At 34.8% G+C, this 24,993-nt stretch overlaps 6 protein-coding genes across 6 annotated transcripts; 3 read left to right on the top strand and 3 right to left on the bottom strand.

The window, feature by feature from the left end:
* Window positions 1–740: 740 nt before the first annotated feature.
* On the bottom strand, window positions 741–8,078 carry LOC108577892 (dynactin subunit 1-like). Its single transcript, XM_017941112.1, is given in 14 exon segments — window positions 741–1,539; window positions 1,629–1,790; window positions 1,945–3,996; window positions 4,062–4,178; window positions 4,260–4,511; window positions 4,582–4,821; window positions 4,910–5,063; window positions 5,065–5,150; window positions 6,115–6,177; window positions 6,616–6,760; window positions 7,291–7,347; window positions 7,510–7,542; window positions 7,667–7,824; window positions 7,911–8,078. Coding segments are annotated over 14 exon segments (3,906 nt in total). The 3' UTR covers window positions 741–1,320.
* Window positions 8,079–9,110: 1,032 nt separating this feature from the next.
* LOC108577928 (nuclear inhibitor of protein phosphatase 1) lies at window positions 9,111–10,829 on the top strand. Its single transcript, XM_017941159.1, has 6 exons — window positions 9,111–9,194; window positions 9,320–9,380; window positions 9,468–9,621; window positions 9,775–9,995; window positions 10,076–10,279; window positions 10,366–10,829. The coding sequence occupies exons 1-6, from the start codon at window positions 9,166–9,168 to the stop codon at window positions 10,726–10,728; spliced, it is 1,032 nt and encodes a 343-aa protein (XP_017796648.1). The 5' UTR covers window positions 9,111–9,165; the 3' UTR covers window positions 10,729–10,829.
* An 885-nt stretch (window positions 10,830–11,714) lies between these two features.
* Window positions 11,715–13,486, bottom strand: LOC108577887 (tubulin alpha chain-like). The gene is made up of 4 exons (XM_017941107.1): window positions 13,270–13,486; window positions 12,872–13,173; window positions 12,223–12,804; window positions 11,715–12,062 (listed from the first exon to the last, which is right to left on the bottom strand). The coding sequence occupies exons 1-4, from the start codon at window positions 13,472–13,474 to the stop codon at window positions 11,823–11,825; spliced, it is 1,329 nt and encodes a 442-aa protein (XP_017796596.1). The 5' UTR covers window positions 13,475–13,486; the 3' UTR covers window positions 11,715–11,822.
* A 1,297-nt stretch (window positions 13,487–14,783) lies between these two features.
* Window positions 14,784–20,518, top strand: LOC108577975 (multidrug resistance-associated protein 4-like). The gene is made up of 18 exons (XM_017941214.1): window positions 14,784–14,857; window positions 14,954–15,064; window positions 15,169–15,303; window positions 15,374–15,578; window positions 15,663–15,888; window positions 15,968–16,124; window positions 16,214–16,463; window positions 16,540–16,737; window positions 16,814–17,100; window positions 17,178–17,361; window positions 17,431–17,771; window positions 17,865–18,069; window positions 18,150–18,369; window positions 18,455–18,685; window positions 18,783–19,013; window positions 19,097–19,398; window positions 19,471–20,118; window positions 20,200–20,518. Exons 1-18 carry the CDS (start codon window positions 14,784–14,786, stop codon window positions 20,278–20,280), a joined length of 4,086 nt encoding a protein of 1,361 aa, XP_017796703.1. The 3' UTR covers window positions 20,281–20,518.
* Window positions 20,519–20,887: 369 nt separating this feature from the next.
* LOC108577976 (DNA replication complex GINS protein SLD5) lies at window positions 20,888–21,705 on the bottom strand. The gene has a single exon (XM_017941216.1). The coding sequence runs from the start codon at window positions 21,533–21,535 to the stop codon at window positions 20,888–20,890; it is 648 nt and encodes a 215-aa protein (XP_017796705.1). The 5' UTR covers window positions 21,536–21,705.
* Window positions 21,706–22,543: 838 nt separating this feature from the next.
* LOC108577899 (rhodopsin, long-wavelength) lies at window positions 22,544–24,695 on the top strand. Its single transcript, XM_017941124.1, has 6 exons — window positions 22,544–22,705; window positions 22,853–23,190; window positions 23,353–23,600; window positions 23,681–23,939; window positions 24,020–24,186; window positions 24,273–24,695. Exons 2-6 carry the CDS (start codon window positions 22,861–22,863, stop codon window positions 24,406–24,408), a joined length of 1,140 nt encoding a protein of 379 aa, XP_017796613.1. The 5' UTR covers window positions 22,544–22,705; window positions 22,853–22,860; the 3' UTR covers window positions 24,409–24,695.
* Window positions 24,696–24,993: the final 298 nt, after the last annotated feature.

The raw sequence follows: 24,993 nt of genomic DNA, 5'->3' as shown, positions 1-24,993 counted from the left end.
AAAATGTCATATACAGAGCGTAGGTTTACTTAATTACGTTATCCAGTTGTAGTAGAAACAGCACACCAGACATCCAATGAAAGTGTAATTGCGATGTGTTTTTTTTATATTAAGTGTTTCATAAATAGACAACCTTCCATTTGTATATATAATATTCTCTCATTCATATTGTTTTCCTCACGTTAATTGCTCACGTGTTTCTAGTTTAACGTTGTTGTAAACCTTTGACTTCATGCAACAGACCCAAGAATGCCAGCTGCTATTGATAGCTCACATCCACTGGAGAATAGAGACTCCACATAATACACAATACACTTTAAATAATAAAGTAGTAAAGATCTCTGCTATCAGAATAGTAACGCCTACTACTTAACTACCGCAAAAACCTTGAAATAAGACTAAGCAACGTTTGTCTCGATAGTAACGATATTAAATAAACCTGTAAGACATGTGTTTTTTATTCTTAACAACCCAGAGAGCAGGTGGAGAAAGTTCGTTGAATATCTTACGGGACATTCTGTATACAGATAACGCTTTATATATGTGTATACATACATACATGTGCGTATGTATAATAAAATTGTGACAGTAATTAAGACATACGTTATTTCATAAATAATGAAAGATCATCAACAGTTTATTGCTCCTTTTATCGCTATAAATAAAAAGTGGAACATTGTATTATAGTCTCTATTTCATTAAGTGTCAATTTTGATGGCAATACACAATTATTATCGTTACCCAGAATGGTAGTAACATGTTGTTCAAAGTGGACGATATACTTGCTCCCGAAAACTGTGTTGCGATATTCTTGACACATGGGATATGTAAAGGATATTTATGTAAATATTTTTAAGTCATATATTTGACGATTCTTAAAAGATATTATACAGAAGCCATAGAGGCGTATAACTTTATCGTTCAAATTGTTAATAGTAATAATATTTGAGTTTATAAGGTAACAAAATGCTGCAGACTACCAGCTACAATGCACCGGTCATCGTGCTGTAGTCAATTCGAAAATAAATAAAAATCGCACGCTCCAAAATTATGGTATTGTTGGTAGATTTAATCCGTTCCTTTCATCGGATATACAAAAATCAATTGTTCGTTTTTTTTACATATAAAATACATGTAGATTAATCGTGTATAAGTACAACAGAATATTATTGACTACCACAGCCTATGGTGCACGTGATCACGAAGCGAAGGCTATATATAAATTAATGTTTTACGTTGAATCATATTGCACTTACCACTTTCTGTGGTAGCATATTCTGCCATGTTAAGTATATAATACTAAGAATCAGCAAATGAAAATTAATAGCACAGCAAAGTATGAATTTTCCTAAGTTCCTGCGTTCCTACATTGACGGTAAGAACTTGTCTTTGACCATCTTTCTGTGGAATTGTAATTTCTGCAGCGAGCAATTGACTTTCTTGTATTGCCGCAGCCATTTCACGATTAGGGAATACAGCGAAATTAGCTTCGGCCATTCCACCTACTGTTTTCTTTATAACCTCTTCGAGAACTTCGTCCTAAAAAAAATTCACATATCAAGTTATTAATTTTGAATTGCAAACAATTATGACGACTCTACACTTTTTCACTAACTACAATTACTTACGATCAAGTGATCAGCTCGTTCTTTTAATTCTTTCATAGCAATCTGCTGTTTTAACAATTGATAAATTGGCATTGTGTGCTTTAATATCGGACCTTCCAAATCATGTGCCTTATTACGTCTTAAATCAGGAACGACAGGGAATGTCATAGCTTGTTTAATATCCTAAACAGTAGTGTCACAATTTTAGTTAGAATTAAGTAAATGTAAAAAATGTAAAAGACTATTTTTTGAATTGTCCATTAATATGATAATTATTAACAATAATAAGTAGTAGTAACAATGCTATATCATCGTACATCAGAACTTGGCAACTTACTTTATTTAGGTCGTTAGTTTTTTGTTTCAATTCCTGTATCTTAGCATTAATTGATCTTGATTCTGACGAAGGAGTTATCGGATCTAAGCTCTCCAATTTTTGACGTAATACGCCAGACATTAATTTCTTCTTTTGTTGGTTTTCACTGTTCAAAGCTTCCTTAAGAGCGATTATTTCTTGCATCAAGAATTTGGTGTCTAACGATTGAATTTCAGATGTTGCTGTCACATTTCCGGACATGTTATCTACTCCGGACACAGACATCATCGTCTTCTTTCCGACAGATTTTAACTTTTCCTTTAACTGACCTCTCTCAATTTCCAAACTATCGATATCCGTTTGGAGGTGGTCCATCGTTTCTTCAAATTCTTTTTCCTTTCGTTTCAGTTGGTTCACTGCCTCGTCTAATTTTCTCTTCAATTTTTCTACATTTAATTCATGCTCGCGCTGCTGATTCGCAAACTTTTTCTCCGCAACATCCTTCCTTAAAATCATTTGACATAATTCTTCTTGTTTCTCTCTGAGAGTTAATCTCGCTTCGAGGATATCGTTATCTCTTGTCTCCAGTTTCCGACTGAGTATCTTAATTTCTTCGGCTTCCTTTTTCGCTACTTGCGCTCTTACTTTAATAGGGTGTATAGATTCATTATCTAGATTTTGTTCTTGTTGTTGCGATAATTGTCCACTTATCGCTATCTCGTTTTCACATTCGGCCATTTTTTGTGCTAGATTGGCGGCTAATTGTTGAACGACTGTCAAACTTCCTTTAATAGTAGCTACAGGTCCAACATCTTCGGTATCATAAACCTTCTCGCACGCTATGGAGATCATTTCCTTCAACTTATCCGCACCGAGTCCTGTATCTAAATCGCCGTTCGTGATAATTGCTTGCACAGCACTCTTCAGGAAAGTCTGCAAAGTTTTCATCATTTTCATAGCATGGTGATAACACGTAGAAACTTGTTCACTTGAATCTTTCTCCAGTCCCAAATTAGATTCGGCTGCATGAAGTGCAGCAGCATGGTCCGTGAATACTCTTCTTCTAGCAGATTTTAAGTGTTGCTGAATTACTTCGCACGTCGTCTCCGCATGTTGACAAAGAAGACCTATGTCGCCACTGTCTCCCTGAATTAGAGTCTTAATGGCCGCGGCGTCCGTTGTAATGGCTTCGCAAGAGCTTTCCAACATTCTCGTACTATTAACTACCAAGCGGGCTTGGTTAATGGTTTCTCCGAATAACACGGAGAACATAGTACAAAAGTATCCGCAACACTTATCGATGGCATCCATTGGTAGATTCTCATCTAATTGATCTCTCTTGGCCAAATCTATCAAAGCATCTAAAGATTTTTCCTGCGCTGCCATTTCTGGGAAAGCTGCTCCAACTTTAAGTAACATTTCAGATGTACAAACACTCAGTGCGGACTCGAAGCAACCGAGGAACGTTTGTAGCGCGTACATATATGAACATAGACGCGATCTGAAGGTATATTGTGCTACCAAATGACCCTTCAACACAGCCGCTCTATCTATCTTATCCAGCGATCTATATTTCTCTCGCACCTGTGATATAAGTATCTCGGTTTTTTGTATCATTCTTGGTATAAGCAGAAGCGTTAGAATAGCATCGTGATCTCCACCGCGCGCTAAAAATGCTGGACTCATAAAGGATAATAAATATTTCACGTGATTTCGTGCTTCTTCGACTTCTAATCGTCGTAATTCAAGATCGACAGCCTTTGTGTGCGCTCGGGTTTCGGCGAAAGTCTTTTGGAAATCTAAAATTTCTGCTAATTGTTGCTCTGTGCCTCCTACACCAAGCTTCGAGCTTTCTGTTGATTGTACGCGTTGCTGCAATTGTAAACACTGTTCCTGTAATTGACGCGTGAGTTCGCGGAACTTTGTAATTGTTAATTCACGATCCGCTAATGTTTCTAATGCCGCATCTCGATGCCGATAAGCATCACGTGCTGCTCCAACAGCTAAATCCAATTCTTCCCGCAACTCTAATTCTAATTCTTTCGATGATTCAGCAAGTTGATCGGACATATCCTGAATAGAAAGATAATTATATTTTAATAACAATCATTTAAATAGTATTTTCACAAAAATCATACCTGTAATGCTTCTAAATCTGCTACAGCTTCTTCCAATTCTGTCACTTTCTCCTCCAGCATCATTTTTTTCTCACCAAGTACTTCGACCATTTCTTCAGCACCCAAAGCAGCATCTACCTATTCGATAAGCCGACAAATTTTCATAAGTAACAACGAAAATTTCACAGCTAAAACAGCTGTGTTTGGTATTTTTCGTACTTGTTCTTGCAAGTCCGCTATCTGATGTTCCATTTCTTCTACTCGTGAAGACAATTTTTCCTTTGTGCGACCGAGTTCTAATATTTCCGACTTCTTTTGATCTAAATCTTTTTGAAGTTTTTGAAATTCATGTTTCTCGTGTGCGGAAAGATCTCGCATCCGAACGAGAGTTTCTCGTAATCGATTGTTTTGTTGTTCTAATTGTTTTATCTCGTAACTGGAAACACCACCAGCTGAACCACCTCCTGCAGCCTACAATAATTCCATAAGAATTTATACATTAATAACCACTATAGGATATAAATTACAAAGAATGCTTTACCCTGTCAGACATTTCTGTTCGTAATATTTCAAGATCCAATGTTTGTTCTTCTAATTTTTCTTTCAGTTGTTCCAATTCAATTTGCAATGTTTCAGCCTTTTCTTCTGCCATCTCTTTATCTAATGTTGCCATTTCTACAGTTTCTGCAAGATCTGCCATTTCTTCTTGAAACTGTTCTCGAGCTGCGTGTGCCTCTCTTGCTTCCTGACGCGCTCGTTGAATCTCCCTTTGAAGACCGGCCTTCCATTATGAAAAATAAAAATAAAAAAAGTTAAAATTAATGGAAAACATAAAGCCCCTTTATAACTGCTCCGAAACTTCTCATTACCTGGCTCTCCATAACTTTCGTTTTAAATTCGAGAAGTTGGTCAAGTTGAAGCTTTGTTTTCTCAAAGTCTTTCATTCTTTCTTTATCTTGCATTCTCTTTACTCGTAAAGTTTCCACTTTTTCAGTCAGATCGCGAACCTACGAATACATTAAAACAATAATTTATTGAACGTTGCATTAATTTTTTTGCCATTACTTGACCAGGTACAAATTGTGGTTTCAAAGTCTCTACAAAACCTGTCTAAATTGCAAACAAACAATAAATGAGACTATATTTTAACATCGGGTGTTTCTTTTATTATCGCACTGAAAACATATACATCTTATTAAAGAACTGCTTCAGATCCATCAGCATACCTGGTATACCCTAAGATGCTTTATTTCAACTTAATAATTCGTGAATGATGCAACCGAAGATACAATCTTTTACCGGCGGTAATGAAAAAAACACCCTGTTGTACTTCCTATACAAAATATGTTTTAGAAAAATGTTGTTTTTGTATGTACATTCAGTAGAATTAGTCTATTTTAAAGTGATTAATGAGATTAATTGCGATAAAAGACACCAACAAGCTACACCGAATATTCTATTAGTTCTAACAAGTGTTGGAAATTCAGTCAATGAATTGAGTTATGTTATATGACATTGGAATTTACAATAGGTGTAATATCGACTAAGTCATCTATTGTGTCCTAACCATATATAATAAATATCAATTACATTTATACCAAGAATATCTAGGTCATGGTAAAAGATAATTAAATAAAGAGAAAGAGAGAGTATATACAGCAGGTTTATACCAAAATGCTGTTAAATGCCTATTCATGGAAAAACTGTTATTATATCACCTTGTTCATGTAATTCTAAGGAGGATTCATTCAGCATCTAATTGTTAAAGAAAAAAGAAAAAAAATGGAAACTCAATCGTATATATTTAAGTACCCCTTCTTTTTAAATGTTTTAGACTATCAAAGCATCACAGAACTGTATTAACAAAGCAGATGCTTAATGAAACAGTGAATACGGTAGAGGATAATCAATTTCATAATCCATTAAGAAGAGGTAAACCCATCAAAGTGCAATGATGCTAGTTGTTATGAAGTCATGTTATGAATTAATGCTTATGATCAACAAACAACTAGTATGAGAAAGTTTGAGGTCAGATGAGAAAATTTAGATATTACAATTAATGAGTATTAATTACATTATTGTGATCATCTTGGGCCTTTGGCTTTTTGCCGGGAGGCGAGCTCGTGCTAGGGGACTTCTGAAACACGTACGTGCATTCCCATATGAATCATTCTGTGCCAACGGAATTGTTTAACATGTACTCAAAATTTAAAGTTCACTATCCTGCCTTATCGATGTATCTATCGTGTTTAAAAATCTATTTGCCGTGGTTTAATTTATCGCCGAGTCACAGAATAAGATTCTCTGCATATGATAGTAACAAACATGTAAGTTGCTTTGAATAGTTCAGAAACTTAAAGGTAGCAAAACCAATGGCTTTCTGTTAATTTGATTGTGAAAATTTTCTCACATTTACATGTATATTTATATTTTATGGAAGACCAAATAATGTATTCATGCCTTGTTGAATCCTCAGAATAATCAATTTGCTGTGTTCACATAAATAATTGGTACATCAACTTATTATTAGAATTAATCACGTAAAAATAATCATATTTAAAACAAAAAGCAATACCTCAATAAATGAAGCTCGTTTAGTGGAAGTTGGTGCTGGTATAAGTGACTCTCCTCCATCTTTACGTTCATGTTGTGATCCAGATAAACTTTCTGTACTTCTAGCACTTAAAAGTGTTCTACTACCAGCCAATGATAGTCTTGAGCTGTAAAAAATGCAGTGTAAATATCTTCTTAGCAAAAAAAAATTTAAGCAATGACAATACTAAACCAAAAAATATAGTACTGTGTTAACACCATTAAAGTTACATTCCTTTGCACATAAATTACATAAACTCTTAGAAGCTAGGAAAACATTAATAAATTACAACACAACTTAGACATACATTACCAATTAAATACAATGTGTATATATATATTGCATTATTTGACATTTTTCATTAAAAATTACATTACTCAGATATAAACTACCATAATACTTTTCTCAAAGTAAAAAAAAATGATGAACCAATTGCCACACTTTATTCATATGCTTATTAATATTCCTTATGCATTTACAATATTTGAAACATTATCAAAGTTGGAGTATGATTACAAGCCTACAATGAATAAAGCTTATGAAAATCATGAACATTCATGAATAGCAATAATGATTTTTGGCTGCTTACACACATAAAAGCATTTAAGAAAAACATTAAGATAGATCTCTCAGCGGTCAATTTACACAAATTCTTACCCAGATAGCTTGTCAGATTGCTGCCTGTTATGGGCAGGAGATGCTTTTCTCCGTACTCTTTTATGACCAGCATATGAATTTTAAGAATCTATTAATTATACTTGCCTTTTGATACCTATTTCTTTTTATTATTGCTCGTATGAAAAATTTTACAAAGAGGTTTGGCATGTTAGTTTACAAACTATAAATTCTAATTAATGATTTGAAACAGTAACTTACGCAGTAGGTTCATTCCTTCGACGTGTACTAACGCTAGCATGAAATTTATGACAACATAAGTTAATGCATAATCACACACAATACATAAGACTATTCTAACAAACAGAATAAATAGCAAACATATGGTAAAATCTTTGAACATTAAAAGCTGCAATACCTATTCAACCGACTTCTAGCACGTGCTGCACTGATCTCATCTGGTGTTGTTGCACTACTGCCTGCTGAAGATGGGCTAGCAGGTTCGGTTCTATTACCTGCTTCATCCAATAAAATGAGTTGAGATTGTCGTACAAACATTCCATGATTTTCAGCACACTGTTACATAAAAAAATGTACAACTAAAAGATTACGTTATACAATTATTTTATTCTCTATATTAGTGTAAAAATACGGAAACCTACTTTAAAATAAGATTGATTCTTGATAGTTCCATTATTTTTTCCTTTAGGCTCATCAAGTATGACACCGATCCATTTTCCTGAAGCAAAAGTCGGATGACCAATATAAGCAATTACTCCTTGACAGTCTTTACTAGGAACCTCGACACGCTGTCCAATTTTATACGACATTTCAGCCGTGACAGATTGCTACACGTATCTTTCTATAATTCATTTATTCTAGAATAATTTGTTTAAATATTTTGTTTAATTATATACTCTCTCAATATATACAACTCAAATGATACGGATTAAATTGTATTAACAGCAAACGCTACAGTACTAACTATAACAAAATCTGTCGACAGTTTATGTACGTCAGTGGTATTCGCTTCTGTTCTACGTGTTGGTATAATTATAAAGTTTGATTTTCCACTTCCAACTGGACAATTTTTATTATACTTTTAATTTGTATTATTTTACTGAAACCTAAAATGTTAAAATTCTAACATAATCGTTTGAAATGTTATGATTGATTCTCATTTTATTGCCGACTAATGAATACCACCACACTAATTCTCGTTACTATTCGCATAGATTTTCTTCGAAACTATCTAGAATAAAAATGTAGTAAAAAATATTTTTCGTCATATTTCTCTCTTCTTAATTACGAATACTTCATTGAATTTTGTTTAAAATATTTGTTACGAAAAGAGGTATGATTTTTATACCGAACAATCCAAAATAAGAACACTACTTATATCCAAAAAAATACTAGGATAGTGTCAAAAGAAGATATTTTCTTTCATATCGTATGCATTAACTTGTTATTAAAATTTTTTAATAGTATAGAAATAAAAGTTGTACAATTATATTTTTTACAAAAAAGACTGCGTTAAATTTTTAAGTATATATAAAAATTTGCCCAAAACTTCTCATTGAAAATTATGCCTAGGGCACAAAATTATTTAATTACGCCTTTGAAAGTATACATGTATATATCTATATCTATATGTATATGGCATCAAAATAATACGTTAAAGTTCTTGCAAAATAACTATTTTTTAGGGTGCGTACATGTGCCAATTATTTGCACCGTTGATTCGATAAACATCAACGACACATGGAATGGGAATAAAAACTATTATGAAGGATTATAAAGTTTTATTAATATTTGGTTAAGATGACGTTTTGGTGGCATCGCTGACATCAAATGTGTTTTTCTTTCTACTTAACTTCATATCTGCTTAATAACAAAGTAAATTATTTGATAGCAGTGATGGCTAATCATTACGAGGTACCCAATTGGTACGTTTGCAAAATTTTTTTGAAATTTTCAAATAATCACTTAAAGCAGTTTACTGAACAACACATAATGATACTTGTAAATAAAGGAAAGATCGAATATAGACTACACAGGTTATGCTTTTCAGGGCTGGGAAGCCACCAGTTGGATTACATTTAGATGTACTGAAGAATGATAAATTAATTCAAGTATGAAAGTCTTATTCTGCACTAAATAATATAAAAGTTCTACATATTTTTGAAGGGGTACTAAAAATACTAATTATTTTGTTGCAGAAATTAATGGTTGATGAAAAAAAGTGTTACTTATTTGGTCGTAATCAACAATTGAATGACTTTTGTATAGACCATGCTTCTTGTTCCCGTGTTCATGCTGCTCTTGTTTATCATAAACACCTAAATCGTGCATTCCTTGTTGATTTGGGTAGCAGTAAGTATTATATGCCTATATTTAATTCATATATGTTCCATAATATTCTTATTGATAATAATTGTCGATTAAAAGAAAGGGAATGTAAGGATAAAATAGAGCAATAGATAATGTTTAAGTTATAAATGTTGCAAACATCTCTCAATTGTACAGCACATGGAACTTTTATCGGCAATCTTCGTTTGGAACCACATAAACCCACACAATTACCAATCGATAGTACATTTCATTTTGGAGCTTCTACTCGGTATTATATTATTAGAGAAAGACCTCAAACAGGTACCAGGCCTATTATCGAGGAATTAGAAAAACTATCAGAAGACACAGATGCTGGTGGTTTATTGGGCTTGCCTGAAACAGAGACAGAACTTGATGTATGTGTTCTATAAAGTGGTGTTTAAATCACATTATTAAAGCATATAGTAATAATTGTGCCTACCGCATTAAATTACAGAATTTAACGGAATTTAACACTGCGCATAATAGACGTATATCTATGCTCGGTATAACGGACGACGAAATTCATAAACCAACAAGGAAACGAAAGAAAAAAGGAATTACTTTCAACGATGACGAGGAAGTAATAAATCCAGAAGATGTCGATCCGTCGGTAGGAAGATTTCGTAATCTTGTACAAACGACCGTCGTTCCAAGTAAAGTGAGAATCGTTTTCATTCAGAATTATAATTTCTTATACCGTCCATCTGTATTATTTAATACACTTGTCGTTGACTTATATTTTAGAGAATGCGTATGGAAGGAGGTTTAATATCCTTATCAGAAGATCACAATCCTTTGAAACACCTTCAACCCACAGCAACTGCACCTCAACTTTATCAAGATTTACCCCCGGAACAGTTTACTCCATCGTCGTTATCACTTAATCCATTTTCTAGTGCTTTGTCTTCGTTATCGTCTCGGCTTGGTATTGCATTGCCGAATCCAGCACCTGAAGTAGAAATGACACCTAATCAAATACAAACGGAAGCGCCGCACGTACCAGAAATACAGGGACCTACCGATACGCGAACAATGGAACCGAAAAAGAAAAAATATGCCAAAGAAGCTTGGCCTGGGAAAAAACCTATACCAACGCTTTTGGTGTAATAGTATTAAGGAGTTTACTTTTGCCAGATAGTTTGACTATTTGGATTTTAAGGATTAAGTTATATAAAAATATTTGTGCATAAATTCCTCGTATAAAGATTCAGGCAAACGTTTTGTTAATATTAATGTTATTAAAACTTCAATTGAAGTTTTGTATTTTAAGCATAACTGTATAGTTGTATTTTAAACAGCAAACCCCACTACCTTACTCAATTCATTTTCATACATATACTTCATGTTTTTCATCCTTGATCGATCAACTTAATTCTTTCGCAAAGATCCAAACGAAACGAAACGAAACGAATTGTAATTAAAATATCTTGTAAGATAAATAAACACAAATGAATAGTTTTATCTTACTTTAGTTTTAAGGAAAATATACGATATAGTGTTAAGAAAATGTTACAAGAACTTTTTTGTGATACAATACTTAAACCATTGCTTCGTCGCATATTTTATTTTGCAGAGTATGCGTAACAACTTGACAATCGAAAAAATTGTCTCAGTTTAGGTATTATAGCCGGTAATGTGTACGTTGTTACGTTCATGTACAAACGGTATTTACAAAGTAATCTATATTTTTTGCAATTAATAGCACGATAATGATTCTCCCATTCTCACAAAGCTGTGTTACTTGTTTTCAAAAGTGGCGAATAATTATTATAATTATTAGTGCAATAATTATGTCAACTAAGTTCTAAAAAAATGCTGAAGTTTTTAATAAATTTCGCTTCTGCTACTCGTGAAAAGGAGAAACATGTATCTCCGTAATTTGTTGCGTTTTATTATAATACTCCAGACAAAGGTATCGCGTTTCCAACAGGTCAATATTCGCCCCCTCACTTTACATCGAAGAATTCAAAGATAAATTCGGAGGTATATCTTTTTTAATTTCATCGATGTTAACAGTTGTATAAAAAGAAAATTTTAATTATAATAAAAAGATAAAAATAAATAAATCATAAGACATAAAGAGAGCATGGAAAGGTGGTATTTTTGTTTTGTTTTGCACATGATTAATTTGTATGGTTAGTTCGGGTAGCTGGAAGATGCCGGAATAGACTTGAATGGACTGGACCACGACGTATTTATGTTTAAAATTCCAGCGAAGCGTCCGGTGTGGTTGACGATTCGAGTGCGACTTCTTCGTAATCTCTCTCTAACGCAGCAAGATCGTCGCGCGCCTCCGTAAATTCTCCTTCTTCCATACCTTCGCCGACATACCAATGAATAAACGCTCGTTTGTGATACATCAGATCGAATTTGTAATTTAATTTTGCCCATGCTTCCTCGATAGCGGTGGTATTCGACAACATCGATACCGCTCTTTGTACCTAAACGATATTCGATTACTTTAAATATCGATCGACTTCATTTCTCCGACTACATATGTATGTCTCAATTATAGAACACAGTCATACACCAGTTACATACTACGGAATACTTGTTCTTTAATTATTGTCCATCCTGAGATATTTATGTAATAATTGATACCTTGGCAAGGTCTCCACCAGGCACAACGGTAGGCGGTTGATAATTGATGCCAACTTTGAAGCCAGTCGGACACCAATCGACGAAACGTATGCAACTTTTCCTTTTCATCGCGGCAATAGCTGCGTTTACATCTTTCGGCACGACTTCGCCGCGATAGAGTAGGCAACAGGCCATGTATTTCCCTTCGCGGGGGTCGCATTTTACCATTTGATTCGACGCTTCGAAACATTCCGATGTTATCTCCGCGACAGACATCCCTTCGTGGAAAGCTTTGTCAACTGATACAACCGGGGCGTAAGTCGCCAAGGGGAAATGAATTCTAGGATAGGGTACTAAATTCGTTTGAAATTCCGTCAAATCTACGTTCAAAGCACCGTCGAACCGCAGAGAGGCGGTTATCGACGATACCACTTGACTGATAAGTCGATTCAGATTCGCGTATGAAGGCCGTTCGATACCAAGCTTCCGCCTACAAATGTCGTAAATTGCTTCATTGTCCACCATAAATGCGCAATCCGAGTGTCCTATTGTAGTATGAGTCGTCAAAATTGCGTTATACGGTTCTACAACCGCGGTAGATACCTAAACATTACACGTTAGATAGCTGATTACATATCGATTTTTTTTTCTTCTAGAATTTTTGTCATACTTGTGGCGCAGGATACACGGCAAATTCTAATTTGCTCTTTTTCCCGTAATCGTCGGAGAGTTTTTGCATGAGTAACGAGGTGAATCCCGATCCGGTACCTCCTCCAAACGAATGGAACACGAAAAATCCCTGAAGTCCGGTACACTGATCGGTCAGCCTTCGTACTCGATCCATTACAGAATCAATTACTTCTCTACCAATGGAATAGTGACCTCGAGCATAATTGTTCGCCGCGTCTTCTTTCCCGGTGATTAATTGTTCTGGGTGATACAACTGCTTGTAACGTCCTATTCTTACTTCGTCTGTGCAATTACAATTTTCTCGTATTTTTTTTTACTTCAATTTCTATTATTATTACTCTTACTATCCTTATTATTAATTATTGTTATTAAACCAACCAACAACCGTAGGCTCTAGGTCGACCATTACAGCACGCGGTACCATTTTGCCAGAACTAGTCTCGTTGAAAAATGTGTTAAAGCAATCGTTTGTTCCGGACACTTTGTCTGACGGGATCGTTCCATCCGGTTGAATTCCATGCTCCAGACAATAAAGTTCCCAGCAAGCATTGCCCATTTGAACACCCGCTTGGCCCACGTGCATCGAGATACATTCACGCTGAAGCAAAATGCACAACTTCCGTCACGAAATCACCATTTTCCAAATACAATACGACAAACTTCTCCTACTTTTTAACTGTACATAACATGCTTAATAGAGAAAGTTCGTTACATTCTAGCTTACAGAGAGATTTACAACGAGCTGTTGAAACAGACACACGTGTAGAACACGTTTATACACTAAAGTAGGAGGAGATGAGTTTCGCTTAAATCTATCGTACCATTTTGAGAATTTTTTTCAGTAACACACGTTTCTTCCGACACTTTTTTTCAGATTTTCTCGGATTGTTCAATCGAAAAGGGATTCAAGAGTTGGATACTTTTTTTTTTTATTAATTACGAGGAATTTTGGAAATCGGCCATCCGCTACCCAAAGAAAAATACTGTGATAATTTATTTCAGTTGTCCAGGCAACGAACCCGCGTGCAATAGGAATAAAAGAAGAAAAGAAAGTTGAAAACATTATTATGCGTCGTTTTTGTTCGATTTTTTACGTATCGTGCGTCGATTGAGAAATATCGGTCAAATAACTATACATATATGTATTACATACATATATCATGTTTAATTATATTCTATTTCTACAATACGTAGAGTACGTCTTCTATGTAGCTACAGAAATTACGTTTTAATTGCAAATACATTTATTTTATTCACTTTATATCTGAGATACTATCGTTTATTTAACCCTAACGAACTTTTCTATATACACACACATGCATATATATTTTTCCTTAAAAAGTCCCTTACAATTTGTCCTCGTGCTACGTTTACCGTGCGAGATATTGACGAAAGGGGAGCGAAACATAACTTCGCTTCGTCTTCATTGTGGTCAACGAATTTGACTTCTCACACACATACCTCTCGACGCATACTCTGCAACCTCTAAAAATAGCCAATTAAAATAAACTGTCAACGGTCAGCATAAGTCAATGACCTTGACATTTTCGGCACTTCACATCTTGATCACACACTGTGCAATGCATCGCAATGATCTCAAGTGACTTACGTAATTACACTCAATCGATCATGCGCCTGTTTGCGCACGTGCCATGATTCGTTGGATCATTCTTTGGTAGGTTCCTTCCTATCTGTACTCGTAACAGGAAAACCCTACCAATCGGTCTAGAGAGTCCGAGTTTCCTACTCATCACTCTTCGATGATGACGCGAATCACTGTTGTATTTGCGTGAACGTAATGCCTCAGAGTGACTTGTGAACTATTCGGATTCTTTCGTGCGGCATGGTTTACTTTACTACAAGCAGTTGTATTATGTGTAATAGAATTGATCATGGATGCTAGTAAGAAATATGATAATCCTAATCCAAAGTTGTCAGCAAATCTCCTTAGTAAATTGATTTTCTGGTAAGTTTTTTACATCATTCATGAAAGAATTTTTTTTAAATATTACTATTATGTTTCTTTAACATATAATTGTTATATTTATATTTTATACTTGAGGTGGTTGAAACCCTTGTTTTCCTATGGAAGAACCCATGATCTTGAAATTAAGGATATTTACAATGTTATGCCAAAAGATGTTAGTCAGCATCTTGGTGATAAACTGGAAAGGTAAACATTAAACAAAGAATATTTACACAAGATTAATATCAATAGCATTGTTTAAGCAAAGTTGTACATATTGTAAAATTTGTTTGTGTTATCTCTACACTTAGAAATTGGATCAAAGAAGTTAAATCAGCAGAAGGGGCTCATAGAAAACCTAGTTTTTTCAATGCTTTAAGAAAAACATTCGCATGGTCATTTGCTTATTATGGAGGATGGCAGTTCTTTTTAGCAGTTGTTTTAAGGTAAAGATTTCTTCTATACCGCTCTGTTCTGTAATTTTTATTTACAAATAATGCTATTATAATGTTCTAGGGTTTTACAACCATATGTATTAGGTCTCCTCATTTGGCATTTTGATCCTAGAGCAATGTCCACTGCCACTCAGGCATACACGTATGCTTCAGCTGTTGTACTTATGTCTTTATGTATAGCTTTGATTACTCATCACTCTACCTTAGGTTTAATGGAAGTTGGAATGAGAATGAGAGTAGCATGTTCTTCTTTAATGTACAGGAAGGTAATATAAGTTATCGTTTTCAAGTATTTGTATATCAAGCACAGATTGATATCTTATCTATGCTAAAAGTATCTTTATTTTCAGATTTTACGTTTGTCAAAATCTTCTACCAATGCCACTACTCCTGGACAAATTATAAATTTATTGTCAAATGATGTAGCAAGATTTGAACAATTATTCATCACGTTGCATTACATTTGGATCCTACCTATTCAAGGTGCTCTGATTACTTTCATGATTTGGAAAAGCGTCGGAATTGCGTCATTAGCTGGTGTTTTTCTTATCAGTATCCAAACTATACCTCTTCAAGGTACGCGTATTATCGTCTATCGATATAACAAATTTTAATATGAAAAAAATTTTTCATATAATTTCATTTTATATTTTAGGATACATGGGGAAATGGATATCAAAGTTGAGATTAAAAATTGCAGTTAGAACAGACGAAAGAGTACGTTTAATGTCAGAAATAATTGGGGGAATTCAAGTTATCAAAATGTACACTTGGGAAAAACCATTTGAGAAGCTTGTTAGCCTTGTTAGAAGGTTTCCTTTCGTGTTTTATTATATTTTTATTGTAAAAAATGATCTATCGTTACATTACGTACGTGTTTAAATTCATAATTATTTTTCAGTCATGAAATAGACGTTTTAACGCTTACATCGTACTTACGTGGCTTTACCTTAGCTACTTTCGTGTTCACTGAACGAACAACGTTATATTTTACAATTATGGCGTACGTACTTCTCGGAAACAGTATATCTGCCGATAAAGTATTTTCAATGGCCCAGTACTTTAATATTCTTCAACTTACTATGGCAATATTATATCCTATGGCTGTATCAGCTGTTGCAGAAGCTTCTGTATCTATTAAGAGACTTCAGGTAAGACAAATAACCGCCAATCTTTTGTTCCTGATAAATTGTACGTAGTTTATACCATATAATAAATTTGCTTCAGAATTTTCTTTTGTTGAATGAAAATAATATCACCAACACAATCGACTCCAAACAACCCAGTGGAAATGGTGGTATCATAATGAAAGCTATTACAGCATCTTGGTCTGAAAATGCGATTGCAAAAACATTGTGTGATATTAATACTCAAATAGAACCAGGGAAACTTTGTGCTATTGTTGGTCCAGTTGGTGCGGGAAAGGTATGTAACATATTAAGGAATGATATCTTCACGATTTGTGATATTAAGTGTTTTCAATTTTCATGTACATTTTCAGAGTTCGTTTCTTCAATTAATTTTAAGAGAACTGCAACAATCACACGGAGAAATACGAGTAAATGGTAGCGTATCTTATGCGAGTCAGGAAGCATGGTTGTTTTCCGGCACAGTTCGTAATAATATACTTTTTGGGCAACCGTATGACAAAAAGAAATATAACGAAGTTGTTAGAGTATGTGCTCTCACTAAAGACTTCCAACAATTTAATTATGGAGACAAAACTTTAGTTGGAGATAGAGGTGCATCTCTCAGTGGTGGACAACGTGCGAGAATAAATTTGGCTAGGTAGGTACATACCAGTGAGAAAAAGAATCAATATCAACATGCCTACTTTGAGCTTATTCTGATTGTTGCAATAACAGGGCAGTGTACAGAAATGCAGATATTTACTTATTAGATGATCCGTTATCTGCGGTTGATACTCACGTGGGCAAACATTTGTTCAATGAATGTATCAAACATTATCTTCAGAATAAAACGAGAATTCTTGTAACTCATCAAGTACAACATTTAAAAAGCTGCGATTACATTATTGTATTAAATAATGTAAGTAGTAATAATTAAAATTGTCATTGTATTATTATACCATCGCTTCTATTACGATTTTCGTTTTAGGGTGCAATTGAATGTGATGGTACGTTTGCAGAGCTTCAAAATAAGCATACAAATTTCTTAAGTATGCTTTCAGTGGAAGAAAATAAAGGAGATGCAGAAGTTACAGAAGTCGATGAAAATTCTACCCCTGATATATCTATTAATTCCGGTAACAGTAAAGATGACGATGAAGCAGAACCAGAAGAAACAGAGGAATTAATGGCTAAAGGAAACATTTCTAAATCTCTTTATTGGAAATATTTCCGAGCCGGGGGTTCCATGCTGATGATCCTAACTTTCATATGCAGTTTAATTTTGGGGCAGACAGGAAGTAGTGGTTCCGATTATTGGGTTGCTTACTGGTCAGTATCCGTGATAATTATTTGTTTTTAATATAGAGAACTTGTTAACTTGTAATCTTATTAACTCGTCATCTTCTCAATTCTTTTACTCAGGACTAAACAAGAGGAAATGCGCATAAAAAATGATTATACTAAACACTTGTTGCAAATACAACCACAGAATTTCATTGTTCCTTCATCCGTTGATGAAGGAGATGTAGATAAGTTAGTGAATAAAACTGCAACTGATATGGATAACCTTAATGCTACACTTTCAAAAGTATTAGCAATGTCAGAGAATAGAAGTTCTGATAATGCTGTTAGTGACTTTATCTTGACCTTCTTTAATTCGAAAAATAACAATTATTTTTATTTATTTATTTATTTTATTGTACATAGACGTGGAGTATTAATGGAATATCCACTGATACGAGTTATCTCGATCGTGACACTGCTTTGTGGATTTATGGAGCTTTCATCATCGCCAGTATAGTGCTGACGTCGATAAGAAATCTCGTATTTTACAAGATATGCATGAATGCTAGTAAAAATCTTCACAATCTCATGTTTTCATGCCTATTGCAAGCGCCAATGCTATTTTTTGATACACATCCGTCCGGTAAATATCAAATGAAAATTATATTTTTGTTATTATGTGAGACACTTTAACGATAAAAATACAATATCGTAATCTTAAATTTTAGGTCGCATCTTAAATCGTTTTTCAAAAGACGTTGGGGCAGTAGACGAAATTTTACCGAGAACAATGATAGAATCCATTCAAATATTTGCAGTAATGATTGGAATTTTAACTCAAGTTCTTGTTATTAATTGGTGGACAGTATTTCCGATGCTAGTCATGGGTTTTTTATACTGGCAGATACGAAATATTTATCTTAAAACAGCACAAGACATGAAACGTTTCGAAGGAATTAGTAAGCATCTTGTAATTTACATTTACATTTAATATAGATACTAATTAAACAGTATTATTACATATGAGATTATTAACAATTATTTATGAAATTTTAGCAAAAAGTCCTGTCTTTTCCCATGTTACTTCTTCATTATTGGGACTAACAACAATTCGTTCCGCTGGCGCGCAAGATATGGTTCGTAAAGAATTTGATATTCACCAAGATCTTCATACTAGTTCCTATTACTTGACTATAGCAACGAGTACCGCTTTTGGGTTTGCATTAGATGTCGTGTCTATTGGTTTCATTGCCTTCATTGCGTACAGCTTCATTATTTTCGACGATGGTAATATCTTATTTTATATTATTATCGAAAAAATAATTAGCACGATGTAATTAAAATACATGTACATATTCGTATATTTTTAGAAAGCACATTTGCGGGAAATGTCGGCTTAGCCATATCTCAAGTACTAATCTTATGCGGGATGCTTCAACATGGAATGCGTCAAACTGCAGAAACAATCGCGCAAATGACAAGCGTAGAACGAATTCTACAATTTACACAACTCGATAAAGAGGGACCATTTGAAAGTGAACCTAATAAGAAACCGTCTTCACAATGGCCTTCTAAAGGAGAATTGAATTTTGATCATCTATATTTACGCTACGAAGACTCGGCGCCTCCGGTTCTCAAAGACTTATGTTTTGTCATCAAGTCTGGAGAAAAAGTAACTTATTGTTGTTGATAAAAAAAATTAGAAGATTATACAGCAAATCTAATTTATATGTTATATCTCTAGGTAGGAATAGTCGGTCGCACAGGTGCTGGTAAAACTTCTCTAATATCAGCGTTGTTTCGTTTGGCTAATCTGGAAGGTGCTATTCACATAGATAACTTTGACACAAAGCAAATAGGTCTTCATGACTTACGAAAGAAAATTTCTATTATCCCGCAAGAGCCTGTGCTATTCTCAGCAACACTTCGAGACAACCTCGATCCATTTCATAATTTCGATGATGCTACTCTTTGGGCTGCACTCGACGATGTAGAATTAAAAACGAGCATCTCTTCTCTAGATTATGTCGTGGAACAAGGGGGAGCTAATTTCAGTGTTGGACAAAGGCAGTTACTTTGTCTAGCCCGTGCAATCTTAAGAAATAATAAGATTCTACTCCTTGACGAAGCTACAGCAAATGTAGATCCTACCACCGACTTTTTGATACAAAAAACTATTCGGCAAAAATTTACGAATTGCACCGTCTTGACCATAGCGCACAGATTAAATACGATTATGGATAGTGACAAAGTGTTAGTTATGGATCACGGACAAGTACTCGAATTCGATCATCCATATGTTCTACTTAAAAATGAACAAGGTCACTTTACTTCTATGGTCAAGGAAACTGGCAAACTAATGTCTGAGCAACTGAAAAAAGTTGCAGAAGAGGTATGGCAAATTTTCTTTCATTTGCAATAACCACTTGCAGCAATTAAAATGTAATCTCAATTAATCTTTGTTGTATTTCAGGCTTACAATGGTATTTCCTCTCAATCAGAATTAAAATCACTACCACAAGTTCTCAATGGCAATACAGTTAAAGAGAATTAAAAGTTTCATAACTACCTGCATATATTGTTCCTACATGAATGAATGTCTATTTTTTTAGCATTACGTGTAACTGCACTTTTTGCAAACAGAACACTTAAATAGTATAAAATATATTTTGATGAATATTATTTTTTAATTACTACACCAACAAATTCTTAAAAAACGTGTTTAATGTAAAAACATTGTCCATGCACAGTGAAGGCATTCATAAGTAAGTTGATGTAAGATATGCTACACACCACCGTACTTTATACAATAATATTTTGATATTTTTTAAATATTTTATAATATAAAATATATTTTATATATTTTTCTTTAATATGTATTTATACACAATTTTATGAACAACATTGTATAATATTAAGAAAGATTGTTATATGTTAAATGTCATGTAAATCTAATGTGTAACTATTTAAAAATATTTTAATAAACTATATATACATGTTGCTCTAAAACTTTCCTACAAGCTTTTATAATCGAATAATTTTAACAAATTCATTCTTAAAGAGGTATTAGTATCGCTTGTTGTAACTAATAGAACTTCATTGTATAAGGACCACGAAAAATGTTTGATTTCTTTATTCACATTATTAAATTGTATAAAACATTAGATTAACCTAACAGCAGCACTTTTAACTAAATCTGCAACCGTGCTATATTGTATAATATGTTGAGAACCTGGCTCAAGATCTATTTCTTCGTCTATAGAACCAGGAAGCATGATTCCACTGACTTTGTTATTAGCCCTTAAAAATACATATGTTTGCATATTAGGTTTTACAGTTAATTTATTAACTTCAAATGCCTGAAAATTGCCAGGCATATGCTGCAAAGCAACTGTTCTAAAAAGTGTTTCGGCACTTGCAAGGAACTCTTTTGCAAATCGGAGCTCTGCAGCTGTTAGATAAGATTTTTCAGAAGACCTGTTTGCTTCTTGCGAGAGTATATGAATGGTGTATCTTTCAATTTTCTCCAATCGAGCCCTGAGATAACTAGATATCACGAACTTGATCCTATCTAACTCCATTCTATGAATCATTAATCTTATATCTCCTTTCTCTAACCTCTTCATGTTTTCTTCCATATGAGCGATCTGTTGCAGCATACAGTCAACCAAATCAAACTGGTGTGGTAAAATCTCAGGCGCGAATTTTTCATTCAACCAAGCTTCTTCTATCGCTACTAAAGCACTTTGTGCAGTTAATTCCTCCTCCTCTTCTTCCGCTGTCAATTGCGCTTCCAAATCATCTTCCATGTTTTTGTATGTTTCAGAGGAACTTGTTACTTGTTACTTGTAAAACACTAAACAACAAACACTTTGACTCGTGTGAACAATTATATTAATATGAATTTCAACACGACGACAGGTGGATACCACCACGTCACTCGTCGACCGCTCAACAATACATATTACATGCAAGAAATGGTTCTGTCATTTCAAACTGTACGATACGTATCATGTGATTGAATTCGATATTTCTCGTTATTCAAATTTAAACCGCAAATAAAATGTACCTTTACGTTTAAAATAAATAAACTAAAAGAAAAACCACGACAATGAGTTAATTTGTATTTTAAACCTTTTCGTCCGATTTTTGTTTTCGAGAAAAAAAAAATGAAAAAACGTTATAGCACTATTGAATCGCGATGTAATTTCGTAAGAAAACCGTATGAAATTCTATCGAAGAGTCTAAACGGGCAAAGCTAAACAACAAAAACACAGACGCTGTTATAATAAGCTTCTTACAGCATGAAACCATATTAAAGTTTAAATCTAAATGAAACTTCTACATATACATATGTAGTCGCCGAAATCGCGAGTCTTACTAACCCAAACACACACACACTTACTCCGATACTTAAATTTTCTCTCGAATTGAAAGAATTACGATAGAGAGGAAGAAAGAAGCTCCCATTTCTTCGAATATATTGAAACGATTAAAAATGTATGCGTTTAGGGATCACCTATTAGGCTGTTACTTGATTCAGAATGGTCAGAGGTATAGGAGGGTAGAAAGAGATGTAGAAGAAAGGTATGAAAGGATAAGGTGAACATTTGGTGTTCTGTTCCTATTTTAGCCTCATAAGGTTTCTGTGTGCGGCGTTAAAGATACACCAAGGTATTCTTAAATCCTCGTTAACTTAATAAAGTCCTTCTTAAGACTGTTTGCCGTCTTAGATCGCGTCAACAACATATAGAAAGGTAGACGTAGGGGTACATATGGCATGGTCAAAGTAAGAAATCGGTTCATATTTAAACGGAAGTCGGACGACGTTGACACGAGCCGCATCCAACAGTGGACCTAACAACCTACCTACATCCTTCTGCTAAATTTCAACAGCCCATTGTGGCCAGTCGGAACCAATCTGAGACGTGTACTTGGATTAGTTCGTTTTCGCACGATTTTCTCCAAGTAGCCTGAAGGTGAGATAGAGAGAGAAAGAGAGAGAGAGAGAGAGCTGACCGGAGAGAAAAAAGTGACTTGACGCTATTTTTTGAAAGTTTTTTCGCTTGTGAACGCGTTCACCAGTTATCGTTCGTTGAAGAAGGCATCGTTCTTATATTTTACAGATTCAACAATGACTGTCCTTTCGGGGCCCAGCTACGAAGCGTACTCATGGGGAGCTCAAGGTAGCAGGTTTGGTAACCAGACGGTGGTGGACAAGGTTCCACCGGATATGCTCCATCTGATTGATGCCCACTGGTACCAGTACCCGCCGTTAAACCCTCTATGGCACACAATTCTCGGCTTCGTGATAGGATTGCTTGGTTTCGTTTCCGTTTCGGGGAACGGCATGGTTGTTTACATTTTCCTTTCGACAAAAAGCCTGCGCACACCAAGCAATTTGTTTGTAATCAACCTTGCAATCAGTGACTTCTGTATGATGTTCTTCATGTCTCCGCCAATGGTGCGTGGATTAATTTTTCTCTTCTTTTTATTAAGAAAATTAATGAAAAAGATTCCTGATCAAACTCGGCTGAATTGAATTAATGTGATAAAAAAAAAAAAGAAAACGAAAAAGAAATTTAATAGAATCAGAGTGCGATATGATAGAATTTTTTGTCGATAGGTAATCAATTGCTACTACGAGACATGGGTACTTGGACCTCTTTTCTGCCAAGTCTACGCGATGTTGGGATCTTTGTTCGGATGTGGCTCCATATGGACGATGACAATGATCGCATTCGATAGGTACAACGTGATCGTCAAAGGTTTATCTGGCAAGCCACTGACTATTAACGGAGCTATCCTCCGTATACTGGGTATATGGATGTTCTCGTTAGGTTGGACCATCGCACCTATGTTCGGCTGGAATCGGTAAATCCTAACGTCTATAAATCGTTCACTAAATCCTCATTCGTAACTGACCATCGATCGTGAAATTTTTCCTCCCACAGATATGTACCAGAGGGTAACATGACTGCATGTGGAACCGATTACTTCAGTACAGACTTCTTATCCGTCTCCTACCTCATTATGTACAGCATCTGGGTATACTTGCTCCCTCTGTTCCTCATCTGCTACAGTTACTGGTTCATCATTCAAGCGGTCGCTGCCCACGAGAAGAACATGCGCGAACAAGCGAAAAAGATGAATGTCGCTTCTCTCCGATCATCCGAAAATCAGAACACCAGCGCCGAGTGTAAATTGGCGAAAGTATAAAAATGATCACGTTAAACTAATGCGAACATTTACCATAAGAAGATACACATACATATTTTACGGTATTATTCTAGGTTGCGCTTATGACCATCTCTTTATGGTTTATGGCCTGGACACCCTATTTGGTCATCAACTTCTCTGGCATCTTCAAGCTCGTTAAAATCAGCCCGCTATTCACCATCTGGGGTTCACTGTTCGCCAAGGCCAACGCCGTCTACAATCCAATTGTTTATGGAATTAGGTATGGATAAATCTTGTAAAATAACTGAGCTATTATTTTATTTTATCTCTACTGCTGATCTTCCCCCTTTTCTTCCCACTGTTCAGCCATCCGAAATATCGAGCTGCATTGTTCGCGAAATTCCCATCATTGGCATGCAGCCCTGAACCAGCAGCCACGGACGCAACATCAACCGTCTCTGGTACGACCACTGTCACGGACAGCGAAAAATCAAATGCATAAAACAATTCAACGCCGCCGCCGAAATTCTGTCCGACCATGTGACACGAAAGATCATGATCGATCGACAACTAATCAAATGCATAGATTCCAAATATGCCTGACTAGGTAAGGATGACACCAACTAACATTACAGACACGATTTGTAAATATTAATATCGGTTATAACATTGTGAAATACTTTTTTATCGACAACGGGAACATCTTCGAAATGAAAAAATATCGAATCGTAATTCGACGATTCGACAGAAAAGCGAACCCAGTATGCGGAATTGTATTACGTGATAATAAGTGAGCAATATTTGAATCACCTGTGATTTAATGTATGATTCGCATATCACCACAATGTGAACCATTTTACATCGATTCATGGGTGTGATTTTGATTTTGCACATTTTATTGCGTAACAATGTACATAGTCACTTTGGTATAGCAGGTACCGACTCTATGTTTACTAGATTAGTAAGCATATCATATTATCGTAAAATATGAAGAGAGCGTTGTATCTGTACCTTAATTTTATAAGAGAAAATAAATTCTGCAAGCAACAATCGAATTGAATTTTCTTATTCCCCCCCCCCCCCCAAA

Source organism: Habropoda laboriosa, unplaced genomic scaffold (assembly GCF_001263275.1).
Source record: "Habropoda laboriosa isolate 0110345459 unplaced genomic scaffold, ASM126327v1 scaffold801, whole genome shotgun sequence".
In the NCBI taxonomy this organism is placed as follows: Eukaryota; Metazoa; Arthropoda; class Insecta; order Hymenoptera; family Apidae; genus Habropoda; species Habropoda laboriosa.
This window is presented reverse-complemented; position numbering and strand designations above follow the sequence as displayed.

Coding starts and splice junctions, on each gene's coding strand:
- LOC108577928 (XM_017941159.1), top strand. CDS start 9,166: ATGGCTAATCATTACGAGGTACCCAATTG. Junction 9,195..9,319: donor CATTACGAGGTACCCAATTG/GTACGTTTGCAA, acceptor TATGCTTTTCAG/GGCTGGGAAGCCACCAGTTG. Junction 10,280..10,365: donor CGACCGTCGTTCCAAGTAAA/GTGAGAATCGTT, acceptor CTTATATTTTAG/AGAATGCGTATGGAAGGAGG.
- LOC108577887 (XM_017941107.1), bottom strand. CDS start 13,474: ATGCACGTGGGCCAAGCGGGTGTTCAAATGGGCAATGCTTGCTGGGAA. Junction 12,805..12,871: donor CCGTGTATCCTGCGCCACAA/GTATGACAAAAA, acceptor TGTAATGTTTAG/GTATCTACCGCGGTTGTAGA. Junction 12,063..12,222: donor CTGGTGGAGACCTTGCCAAG/GTATCAATTATT, acceptor AATATCGTTTAG/GTACAAAGAGCGGTATCGAT.
- LOC108577975 (XM_017941214.1), top strand. CDS start 14,784: ATGGATGCTAGTAAGAAATATGATAATCCTAATCCAAAGTTGTCAGCA. Junction 17,362..17,430: donor ACATTATTGTATTAAATAAT/GTAAGTAGTAAT, acceptor TTTTCGTTTTAG/GGTGCAATTGAATGTGATGG. Junction 19,399..19,470: donor TCATCAAGTCTGGAGAAAAA/GTAACTTATTGT, acceptor TTATATCTCTAG/GTAGGAATAGTCGGTCGCAC.
- LOC108577976 (XM_017941216.1), bottom strand. CDS start 21,535: ATGGAAGATGATTTGGAAGCGCAATTGACAGCGGAAGAAGAGGAGGAG.
- LOC108577899 (XM_017941124.1), top strand. CDS start 22,861: ATGACTGTCCTTTCGGGGCCCAGCTACGAAGCGTACTCATGGGGAGCT. Junction 23,191..23,352: donor TCTTCATGTCTCCGCCAATG/GTGCGTGGATTA, acceptor TTTTGTCGATAG/GTAATCAATTGCTACTACGA. Junction 23,940..24,019: donor CCGAGTGTAAATTGGCGAAA/GTATAAAAATGA, acceptor GTATTATTCTAG/GTTGCGCTTATGACCATCTC.